Genomic DNA, 11,908 nt, shown 5'->3' with positions numbered 1-11,908 from the left:
GGTCAAAGAGATGACTCAGAACCTGCCTGGAGACTTGAAAGCAAAAGAAGTTTGCTTTGAACTATAAGCTTGGGTGAGGCCTGGGCACTGAGATTTTTAAAGCTCCCCAGGTGATAAATGTGCAACAAAATCAACGATCCACTGTACTAGAGGCATCTTATCAGCTCCGACACGCTAGTAATCTGAGTGTATGTCTTGGAATGCACAGGAAGGTCCCTCTGTTCTCAGGGGGCAGAATACTAGCGAGCCCGAGGTCTTTCTAAAAATGCAAGACCAAAAAGCATGAGCCTCCTGAGTATAGCGAAGGGACAACAATGGCAGGTTGGCATCACCTGGGCAAGCCCCTTGGATGGAGAGGGGAAGTGTGGAACGGAGCAGAGAGGCCTGCTGGCTGGAGCAGTGGTGGGGCTGAGAATAGGTTGTTGGACAGGAGAACAGCTCTGTGACTCATGCTACTGGCCCTGTTTCCTAGCAGAGATGTGTCAAGGAAGCATCCACCCCCACTGCAAAGACCTGCCTCGGTGTGAAATGCAGAGATTACCGGCTGGCTGGGATGCAGGAGTTATTAAAAGTTAAGAAGTCAGCTGTGGAGGGCATCCAGTAGCCACAGGAGAAGCCTCTCCCTACTGCCTCCCTGGCTCTTAAACCCCTTTGCCCAACAGCTCAGACATCCCAGGTGTGCAATTCGGATGCTGGGCAGAGTGCTGACTGTGGGGAGGGTGGGTTCAGGCAGTGACAGAGTCCTTGACTTTCGACTACGTCGGCCTTGCCTGTTGCCAAGGTTAGCAAAGCACACATCCTTTGATTAAATCATTGCATTTGTCAGACTGACATCGGTGTATTTCTGTCCCTCCACTGGCATTGGCAAACCAGGACAAGGCAAAAGCTCCTCGGGGGATCAGGCTGTAACCATCTCAAGCTGCTCCCTACCCATCGGGGGTGGATGACACATTCCATGGGCTGGTGGGGCTTTTGCCATGCAAACACCAACTCTGTGTGCCTCCAGGGAAGGAAGGGGTGACCCTGGTGGTGAAGAACAGCTATGGAGGATATGGAAAAGCAGTTGGACACCTTGCCCAGAGGTCCAGGGAAGAGTCAGGTGGAACAGTTGCCGTTGGTCTTAGAGCTTTTCCCTCACAATACTGCCTCCTTATCCAGGACACCAACTATACAGAGCCCTGCAGAGAAGCAGGATGGGGCCCCTCGGCAAGGAGCTTGAGGTGCCTGGGCAAACAAAGGCATCCCAGCCCCATCCAGGAGAATTCATGGGATGGGCATGGCTTACGAAGCCTAGGGTTCTCCATCAGAGAACAGTGGTGCCCCCTACCATATTTTAGCACTCAGCTGGAAGATCCTTGTTGACTGAGCACTTTCTTACGGAACGGATCCTGGACCGGGGGCTGGAGGATGAATCAGATCCCACCTGGCCCTCAAGGAGCTTAACGTCTACAGAGGGAGAAAGACCAGTAATGAATCACGTGGGGGGTGGGGGGGGCGCAAATGGTGGCCAGAGTTAGTACCAGGTGCTGTAGGAGCAAAGTGGACCAGCACCTAACGTAGCCTGGGGCTTGGGGAAGACTGCAAAGAGGAGCTAACCTTCGTGTGGAGGCCTTAGGATGAAACGGGAGAGTGGGGAGCTGAGAAAACAGCACAAAGGAAACAAATGGCAAGGACCTGGGAAATGGCGGCATGCCAAAGCGGAGCACGGTCCCACCGGAGTGAAGGGTCTCTGTGCATGCTTCTTTTGGGAGTGTGGGGTGGAGGAGATGTGGCTGAAGATGCTTACAGAACCCGGGGCTTGTGTGTTACATGAAAGAGCCTGGGCTTTATATTCTAGAGTGACGGGCCCAGGGAAGTGATGCAGATTTGCATTTGAAAAGACTGTGGCCTGCAGGAGGGAATACAGACTAGAGTGGGTTTGGGCATGGTGGTAGGGGCAGATGCACTGCCCAGGGTAGGGATGGCAATGGCCTGTGTCATTGTCTTTTTTAGCTGTCTTCCTAAAAAGGAACACATGGGGAAAGGACACAAACCAACTCTCCTCACCTCCTCTCCACCAGCCTCTTTCCATCCTTCCCCTTTGCCTGGCCTCCTTTCTTCCTGTGCCTTTCAGCTCTGCTTTGAGGCTGCTGCTGACAGGCCATGATTCCTCTGCTTTCTGTACTTGTGGGCCTCCTCTTCCTCTCTCATCTTCCACACCACTGCCCGGCTCTCTTTCCACTTCTATAAGGACCGGGGGCCCCTGGGCAAGGGTCTACCCAGCAATGCCAGCACACTGGAAAGGCAGTGGAAGCTGGTGGAGAGTGGAGAGCATGTGAGTTTTGGGGTCTAACAAAACCAGTTTCCAACTCCAGCTCCTCCATTTATGAGTGAGCCTCCATGTTCTCAGTTTCTCCCTACCATACAAGGACAGCATTGCCAGTCAGCTAATTGTACTTTGATGGGGATTCTAAGAGGTAACGGGAGGGATTTAGCCCCATGCCTGGCAAGCAGTTGGAGCTACTACTTTGCTGATAAAGAACCTGAGGCAGCAAGATAAGTGACTTTTCTAGGCTGCTAATCTTCTAGTCCACGATTGCAAGTCCCTGCCTCATTCATAGCCTGGGTGCCCAACCACTGGCAAATGAGGAGATCCACCTGCACTGGCTGCCAGGTCTGGCTAGCTGTACAAAGACTGCCCAGGGTAGGGATGGCAATGGCTTAGGTCACTGTCTTTTTTAGCTCTCTTCCTGAAAAAGAACACATGGGGAAGAACACGAACCAACTCTCCTCACCTCCTCTCCACCAGCCTCTTTCTGTCCTTCCCGTTCGCCATATCTGGCCCCCTTTCTTCCTGTGCCTTTCAGCTCTGCTACCCCTCCCTATCTGGCTACCTCTCCCCTCTAGAAACAGCAGCCCAGGCGAAAGCCTGAACAGGGCCTCTGTCCTGTGTAAAAGGGCGGATCACAGTCATCATGGGCTGCTCAGCAGGTAGCCTTGGAAAAGCGGGTCTGCTTCCAAAGGGTAAGGCTATCTCGTTCATGGTCCAGCCCATGCTGGGTGCAGGACTGCGCTGAGAAGTGCTGGTGCAGAGCTGACCCTCAGGAAATTTGGGTTGAGTGGGCCTGAATGTGTTTGCCTTCTCCAGCTCAGTCCTCCAGCCTAGCCCAGTGCACTTTGGGTCCCAGAGAGCCCAGCAAATGTGCCTGGCAGACAAGCCCTCTGCTAAGAGCAAATGGCCTGCTGGGTCCCTGGCAGAAGTAGGCAATGTGTGGGAATTCAAGGCCAACCAGCCACACAGCCCCCAGGACAAAGGTGTGCTGAGACAGCCCAGCTGTCCTTTGAGGGTCTTCCACAGCACAGAGGGCCAGAGGCCCCTTTTGTCTATTTTTCAAAGCAGAGGGCCTTCTGAGAGGGTTCTGGGAAGCAAGGCCAGGACTCCTGGGTTCTCATATATCTTTTAATAACAGTAAATTAAGAAACATTAAAACAGTCAGCCCCATGGTGAGGGTTCCTTTTCATTCAAGGATCTTCAACAACAGAAACACCTGAGACTAAAATTCAGAATGCTAAGTACACAAATTAATGACTATTTATTTCCAAAGGCGACTGCAGAAACCATTTCGGTACAATCAAAAGGTTTTACAAGACAGAGAAAACATATTACAAAATGCCCCAAGAGGTGAGCAAACTGGTGGGGGCACAGAGCACTCAAGAGCCAGCCTGACAAAAATCCTCAGCCGCTGCTGTTTAGGGAGAGTATAAAGACTGGTTCTAAGGGCAGCCACTGTGTGGGGATTCAGGGGAGACAGTGAGAGGTCTGCCCAGTGCATAGCAATCCCAGCTGGGAATTGAGGAAGGACAGGGGTAGGGGAAGAGGGGCAGAGGCATTTGCTAAGCTCCTGGCAGAAACCATTACAGATCAGCCTATCATATTCTCTTCACTACAGTAATACCAATATAAATGAAAGATTCTTTAAAATAGAACACAAAATGGACACCAAAAGAAAGAGTTTTGAAAACAACAGCTTTGTTTGAAATGACTTTTGTTTTGTTTTGTTTTTCATGGGGTTTTGTCTGTTTCTTGCCATGAGTAGCAAACCAGTGTACAAAAATGTCACAGACAAGAGCAACAAGCGACTAGGTTTTCCTGAGCCCAAATCAGCCCACTCTATATACACAATAGGAGGGCTGCCTCCCTGTCATTGACTCTACCCACCACAGTGCAGGCAGGATGGGCTGTGGGGGAAGCTCCTTCCCAGCCTGGGGCCTTGCCAAGGAGCCCACAAGGGCCTGCAGGAGACCCTGCATAATCAGCATCAGTGTCTTGTCTAACAGCATCACACATGGTCCTTTTTTCCTCCTCCCCTACCTCCCCTTCAGTAGAAACCAGTAAGAAAATTCTCTTCAGGAGGGGACAGATGACTCTGGGTCAATGTCTACAAATCCAAGGAAGTCTTTTTGGCAGAGGGAGGGGGGAACAGGGCCCGTCTGCCCTGAGCCACCTCGCTCACCCCCAGGGCACTGCCCTGCCCCAACACCAGTGCACAGAGACCTGCTGACAACTTGCTCTCTGTGGGGAGCTGTGCCCACTTCATAAGACACCGAATTACCAATGATCACAAATATAAAAACCCCAACAGAGGCTACAGCAAAAGGGATGATCTGACAGCTAGACTGAGGTACTGTACGGTAAAGTTCGCCGATCACCCTGGTTAGCCCGGCGACCCTGCAAGCAGCTTCTATGAATGCGATGAAGTTTGAGGACAGAGAGAGAAAGAGATTGCTGACTTGGGGAGACTGAGTCTGTGGCTTCAGAACCCTGCATGCCTTCACAGGCTGACAGAGGAACGTGTTACTGTTGTGTCTCTGGGAGGAAGATGGGCCAGATCATCTTTGGTGTACCAAACCAAATACTGAGGGCAGGGAGGACTGGAAGTGGGCGTGACTGGGTCTCTGCTATTTCGAGTGGATGCCACAAGTTGGCCAGCTCCACAGACTGTTCTCCTCGGCCCATATCCCTGGCCAAGGCTACCTGGGGGCTGAAGGGAGCACTCTTTTCCCTTCCTGAGGCCATTTGAAAGGAAACTGCCCTCTTCTACAAACACCCTCACACACGCGCAGAGCTCCCACACACTGGCAAATGACACATGGAAACCTGGCTGGGGAACTGGCTTGGCACTGACAGGAAAGCCCTGAGGAGGAGCTGGGAAGACAGCCCCACTGGCCACTGGCTGTGCAAGCTCCGGCTTCTCCCTCAGTCCTGTACCAAAGCCGGGGCAGTAGAGGGCCGGCACTGCGCAGATATGAGAGCTACCCTATAAGGCGGGCTACCCTGTAAGGCAGGCTGCCAGGAGTCTGCTTGGGTTGCTTCTCTCCACGTTGGCTTGGCCCAAGATAAGAGTGAGATCCAGACCAGTTCAGATGCTTGCTGCTCCCCAGTGCCCCAAATACAGGCCATGGCTCCCTGTGAAGCCTATAGACTGGGCCCCCTCTGTTCTTTTGACCTACATGTTTCTGAGCCAATCTGGCCCCCCAAAGCCCTGCATGCCCCTTTTACTTCTTCCTTCCCCTGACAGGCGGATCTGTCTCTGGCTTGGCCATGCCAAGTATGTGGCTTTTGCTTTCTTCTCTCCTTCCAAGCACCAGAAAGTGCCCTCCAGAATGGGGTGCTAAGCTGTAGACAGAGCGAAGGCAAGCATGCCAACATGGGGAAAGCTCGAGCAACCAGGCAACCTGTGCCATGCCACAGAAACGAGCAGGAGCAGAGGACGCACACAGGCACACCCCTGTGACATTCCGCAGCTAGTTCTCAGCTGAGGCACAGGTCCTCTGCTGGCAGCAACTCCAAGTCCTGGTGGAGGACAGGCCAGGCCCCCAGGGGCTCCTCCCACAATCCCCTTCCAACTTCTCCTTTTGTAAAGAGGCCAAGGGGCACTGAGGCGTTGTGCATTTCCTCATCAGCAATTCCTACATGTAGCAGTTGGATGGTGGGCAGGGCCAATGCAGCCATTCAAGAAGCGCCTCCACTGGAGGGTGAGAGGCACTAAGAAAAGCTTGGCCCTGCCTTCAAAGAGGGCAAAAACAAAGCTTACACATCAAAAGGAGCTCAGGAGAGTAAGAGCACTTGGTGTTCTCCCCTCCTGCTCCCCAAGCCCTGGGGATTGATAGCCTCAATGCCTCAGGCCTCTGCAGAACGACCGTCCCTCCCAGGGTGGCTTCCCATAGGTCCATTTGCTAAAATTATGACCACTGAGGCACCGAAGCTCAATGTAGTTGAACATGGTCAAACTAGAAATACTGGAACCGGCCTAGGTCAACTGCATTGCCCAGAGTTGGAGAGGGGAAGGGAGGCTCACCAGACAAAGTCACCAAATGATCTTTTCTGTTCTTAAGCAAATCTGTTCCTAGTGGGAGTCAATGAAGAGTCAGCAATGCCCAGTCACTTCCTGCCTGCTCGAGGTCTGTGCATAACTGAGCTGAAGTCATTCAACGAAAGTTTCTCCTTGTGGAGCACCTGAACCTCCACCCACGAGGACCGAATTCCTTGGCAGCCCCCTTTCAATCTAGACATAAGATTCTGGGGTAGACAGGATGAGGAGGAGGTGATGTCCCCCACATTAAACGATTCAGCACTGACTCTGGGTACACTGCAGAAACCTGGCCCTAGGGAAACAACAGTGGCAAGAGCTATAGCTGCTCAAACCCAGGATGCTGACATTCCCTGTAAAATCAAGACACAGATCTACAGGGTCTTCCAGAAATGGGCCCTGATGCAAGGATTCTCCAAACTCAAAAACCAATCAACCAGCCAATTCCGGCTCATTCTTCCCTGAAGCTGCCTGAGAGAGGGAGAGAGGGAGAGAGGGAGAGAGGGAGAGTGGGAGAGAGGGGGAAGGGGAGGGAGGGAGAGGGAACACATTTAAGGGGCACTCAAGATTAAAATCATATCTATTATCAGCATTTACCTAAAACAGAGTGTATGATTCAAATCACAGTTTTCTGTGCTCACTTCTGATTGGGATATGCATCAGTTCTCAACTCTCACAGGCAGAATTTACACAGGGTCCGGCCTAGTACTGTATATATCTTGACCCTCTTCACTTTGGATTTGTCATTGCAACAGGTCTCCAACCCTCTCAATGCAATCTAGCCCTCGGGCTGCGTGGTGCTCTCACCTCCCATCCCAGGCAGCATCCTGGAGGGAGTGCTGGTTGGCTGCTTACTTTGAGTCATGGGACACCAGTGACCAGAATCTGGCTGGTTCTGTCTTGACCGTGAGCTGTGAAATCCCTCGGCTCTGGGCTTGCCGCTGGTATAGAAACAAGGCCTCAGTTCCCTGTGGTAAGAGCTGTGCTGGAGACTAAATGGGACGCCAGCATAAGCCTGGAGGTCCCTGGCAGTGGAGAAATGAAACACAACGCAATCTCATTGCTTCGATGCCAAAAGAACTACTACTACTTGTTGTTCCCTTTCTCCTCAACCAGCTATTGTTAAAGCACCGACAAGCAGAGTGAAACAGCCGCTCACTGCAATCTCCCCATGTAAGGCCACTAGGAGCAGAGAGAGAGCCAAAGGGAAGGAGGAAAATCCAGCGCCCAGCACTACACCCCAGGCTCAAGGAGACATCCTAGGGGGAAGAGCTGGGGAAGGAAGAGTGGTAGAAGAAAGGGACAGAAAGGAGGAAAAAGAAATACACCAAACATCCTACTGCCCTCTCCCATGATTTCATCAAGAACTGGGTGTTCTCCAAGTCAAGTCACGACTTGCTTCCTCAGGGAGAAAAAAAAAAAAAAAAAATAAGCACCTTCAGTCTATTTTCTTGGCTGGAAGCCGGAGCAAATCCAGCAGATATTTACACAAGGGCCCAGCCATGTATGAGAACAGGATGACCAGCTTCCCGTGGGTCATGGTCATGAGAGTCTGGTGTCCCGAGGCCCAGATGCGATACCAGGGGCCGTAGAATGGGTCTGAGATGGCCGGACACAGCATGTTGTTCAAATTCACTTCGGTGACCTGCAGGGACAAGGGAGGTAGAGTGAGCGTTCACCATCCTTAGGCTTTCTCTGGCTTCTGCCAGTTCGGCCATCTCTACCTAATGGGGGACTGGACAAGGAGGGATTGACCAATCCCCACCTGTTTATAAAGGGATTTCTTCTCTCCCCTCGGTTTTCTGAGTGAGTCAAGGCTAGAGGCCTCTGGAGGTGATGGGGGAGGGCTGTCCAGTGGAAAAGCTGTTCAGTTTTGCTCACGGTCTTGCCTTCCGGTTGGGCCCAGAACTTGTTGCCATTCCTGAGCATCTACTATGTGCCTGGTCCCCGGAGAGGTGTTGCAGGCTAAAAGTACAGCCCACAGCGTGGTCCCTGCCTCCACGTAACCGGCAATCAATCGGGTGGGGGTGGTCAAAGGTTTACTACATCTGACCCCAAACCAGACAGGGCTCACCCAGCTTTATACACCATGAGGAGGTCTGAGGAGCATACAGTATGGGGGCTGAGTCCTCAGAGAAGATTTCATGACAGAAGTAGTACCTGAATGGACTCATGAAAGATGGATGGGGGTTTACGTTGAGGAATGGGGTGAGGGTTGCCCTCCTTGTAGGCAGCGTTGCCTGAGCATGGTATGTAGAGTGACATGAGCACACCGATGCCCCTGGAATCTGGGTCCCAGTGGAGAGCAGCGAGTGGTAAGGGTGTGAACTTCGTATGGCTTCCTCCTGAGAGCGCGGGAAGCATTCACACTGTTGGCAAGGAGCTCAGACTAAGCCCCCAGCAAACCAGAGCAGAGCCATACACCACCAAAATGAGGACGAGAAAGTGATTGCTTCTACAAAGGTGTTGGGGACATCGGTTACACGCCCTAGTCATGCTAGGTCACGCGAGGCTCCACATGGCCAATGCTACATTACTGCCGCTTGCACACAAAACCAGACATGCCACACCTGCCCCAAGGACGGTCGCGGCACCTGCCTTCCAAAGCCCTTCAAGCCTGTTCACATTAAACACGAGTCCTCACCACCTCTCAGGGAAGTTGGGGCTTTTATACCATGTCACAGAGAGGTGGAGAACTCTCTGCCCTCAAGGATGAGGTGACTCATTCAGAGCAGTGGCAGAGCCAGGACTTGAACTTGGGTCTCCTGACCCCCAGCTCCAGCCCTGAGCTCTTCCTACTCATTTTGCCACTGATATACACTCTTACACTCAGCAATTTTGGGCTCTGGATAACTCAGCTACTGAGTCCAACCATTCTTCATGACTCCAGGAAGTTCTAAACACCCCAGAATGCCATAGGATTTCCCCAACACCACACTTCCACTGGCCATGAAGCTCAGGGAATAGCCCAGCCTTCAGGGCCTATGAAAGGGACCAGGATGGACCCAACGTCAGAAGACTCCCCCAGGCCAAGGGCCAGGGTTAGAGTCCTGCCTCCCCATGGGGTCCACAACAAACCACTTTCCAGTTGCAGCTCATTGTTTCCGACCCAAGTGGCCATGAGTGAAAGGCATCCTTGCCTCCCCAGGGATGAAAGAAACAGTCATTACTGAAAGACTCAGAAAACTCTTTGGAGAGGCCAAGGCTGTAGATCATAAATCAGCAATCCAGACACAACAATCTGACATCCTGGCCTTTAGCATCTTGTATTTTCAAAACAAAGTGATACGCCAGCGCCAACCAGGATTATCGAGATTTATGGAGAACTGCAAACAGAGGGGATAGAAGGGGATATAACCAAACTTACCAGGCCGAGGATCTGCAAGACGCTGAAGTGATAAAAGAACATGAGGCCAGTTGAGAGAAGAGCCCACCGGAAACTGCTGAGGGGCTCTGGAGTGTACGCACCTGGAGGAAGAGGGGAGATAGTGAGATGGCAGGAATAGTGACCCACTTCACCTTTGCACCATGAGGGTGCAGGTACTGAGGTCACAGCTGCTGCCTGATGACTGTTCCTTCTACTGATCAGTGTCAACTACTCAAGAGACAGCCCCGCTGATTAGCTGGGTACTCAACCCAGCCCCTTCCTGCCCTCTGTCCTGCCACTTGTTTCCGGGGTCACTACAAAGAGAGGACTTTTTTTAATCATGAAAGTGGTATGTACTCATTAAAGAAAATTTTCACGAGTTTGTCTCTTTGGTCATTTTCTCTATGCCTCAGGATTTTCTTTTCTTTCTTTTCTAAATTAATATTTGCAATCTTACTGTATAGATAATTGTATAGCCTTCATTCCTGTATTTATTTCCTCATGTTTCTAAAGAGAAATGTCATTGAGGAAGTATGCTGTAGTGATTGAGAATGTTAACTTTGAAGTTAGATTTGAGTTCAAATCTTGACTCTACCGCTTACGGGCCATGTGAAAAGTTGTTTAAAATCCTCATATCTCAGTTTACTTGCCTATAAAATGGGGACAATAGTACTACCTACTTCTTAGTGTTGGAGGAATAAATGAAACAATATACTGAGAGCTCTTAGTTCAGGGTCTGGTACAATGTAAGTGCTCAGTGAGTGTTAAATGCTGGCATTATCATCATTATCATTCAAATAACTGAAGAATGTGCCAACTCTCCCCCAGGGATACCAAAAATGACGTATTTTACCTCTATCATTGCTAAAAAGTACCATCCCAGTAGGGCTGGATGTATTCCAGAGCTTGGAGAATGGGGGCATGGTTTATATGATGTTGTGGGTATCACTCTGAGTGGGAACTCAGAGTGGGGAATGCAGAAGAGTGAAAGACCTGGAACCCCCACCCCAAGCAATTAGGGGTGACATCACATCCTAGACTATTATTTTCCCAAGTCAGTCTTTCACTGATTCATCCATTCATTCAACAGTTATAAGGCACCCTGTGTATTCCAAGTCCTGTGCAAAGCTTTGAGGACAGGAAGATAAAGAAGGCAGGTTCCCTGCAATTGCAGACTCACAGTCAACAACTACAACATAGGGTAGCTGGTGGGATGACTGAGGTCTGCGCCACCTGTTATGGGAAAACAAAACTCAGCCAGGGGCACAAGGAATGCTTCTTGGTAGAGCAAGTATTGGTGCAAAGCCCAGAAGGACAAATAGGTGTTGAGGGGCCTAGGAATTCCAAAGCATAAGCTTGCATGGAGGCAGACAAGAGTGGGGCAATTCAGAGAACTATGGATAACAGTTTCATGGGACCACAGGGGAGAGTGTAATGGGGCAGTTAGCAGGTACTAGACTCAAGAGGTTGGCAGGGCTGGTCTGCTCCAGGCTGGGACACATAGGACCCGAGAAGCCATGCTGAGGGATTTGGGCTTCATCCTATGCACCAGGGTCACGAGCTCAAATGCCCCAACTCTCAGGCAGACAATTGGAAGCAGGGGTGTGACCGGGGCCTAAGAGACGCTAGGGGATGCTGGAGACTGTCAAACTGAAAAGCCCACACCCCTTCTAAAGAGGGCAACCACCACTCAGCTCCATGCAATCACTGCCCTGAAGGGATGTGGACCCAGAGTTACCAGTTTTTTTTCACTTTTGCAAGAGAAGCCAATATATATGAACTTTTATGTGAAATTTCCTGATTTTCCAATGTTGGCGACTAATTCAAAATGTTTTAAGAACATTTTGGACCAAGCAAAACATGTCTTCTGGATGGATTTCAGCCCATGGGTGGCCAGCTTTGAGCTCTGCTGTGGAGTCACAGAAAGCAGTCGAAGTTTTGAAGCAGTAAGGTGCGGTGATCACATGTGTGTTTGCAAAGGATTGCCCTGGCTGGTGTGCAGGGGATGGACTCAAGCAGACAGAGTCGAGGCAGGGAGGCTGGCAAGAAGATTGCTGCAGGAGCCCAAAAAGAGAACAGGATCAATGGCCTTGGAAAGCAACAGCAGCGAGGTTGGAGGAGAGTGGGGGAAAAATCACCGTGATGTGGAAGAAGATTGGAGAAGATTGTTGGGGAGATGGGGGTTGGTAAG

The 11,908-nt window shown here is 51.0% G+C and overlaps 2 protein-coding genes across 31 annotated transcripts in view; both read right to left on the bottom strand.

Moving 5' to 3' along the window:
• The window catches only part of TMEM164 (transmembrane protein 164), a 350,347-nt gene that overhangs the window by 168,353 nt on the left and 170,086 nt on the right, over positions 1-11,908 (bottom strand). For 15 of the 30 annotated variants that reach the window (XM_074029422.1, XM_045383922.3, XM_065538807.2 and 12 more), the window contains 2 exons: positions 9,718-9,818; positions 3,426-7,995 (listed from right to left, as the gene is read on the bottom strand). In XM_074029422.1, coding sequence (XP_073885523.1) covers positions 7,789-7,995; positions 9,718-9,818 — 308 coding nt within the window. In that variant the 3' untranslated portion in view covers positions 3,426-7,788. Of the gene's footprint in view, positions 1-3,425; positions 7,996-9,717; positions 9,819-11,908 lie in introns of those variants that run through there. The other 15 variants (XR_012429945.1, XR_012429946.1, XR_012429941.1 and 12 more) reach the window with 2 other exon arrangements.
• Positions 3,426-5,440, bottom strand: LOC107128492 (uncharacterized). Its single transcript, XM_015443779.4, has 2 exons — positions 5,396-5,440; positions 3,426-5,297 (listed from the first exon to the last, which is right to left on the bottom strand). The coding sequence occupies exons 1-2, from the start codon at positions 5,438-5,440 to the stop codon at positions 4,812-4,814; spliced, it is 531 nt and encodes a 176-aa protein (XP_015299265.2). The 3' UTR covers positions 3,426-4,811.

The sequence above is a fragment of the Macaca fascicularis genome, chromosome X (genome assembly GCF_037993035.2).
Source record: "Macaca fascicularis isolate 582-1 chromosome X, T2T-MFA8v1.1".
NCBI lineage: Eukaryota > Metazoa > Chordata > Mammalia > Primates > Cercopithecidae > Macaca > Macaca fascicularis.
Note: the sequence above shows the minus strand (reverse complement) of the source record. Positions and strands in the feature narration are given on the sequence as shown.

Bases quoted from the DNA above. Each gene is read 5' to 3' on its own strand.
- LOC107128492 (XM_015443779.4), bottom strand. From the start codon at position 5,440: ATGGCCTGTATTTGGGGCACTGGGGAGCAGCAAGCATCTGAACTG. The intron at 5,298-5,395 runs GTCTGGATCTCA...CCCGCCTTATAG, and splicing joins AGCAGCAAGCATCTGAACTG to GGTAGCTCTCATATCTGCGC.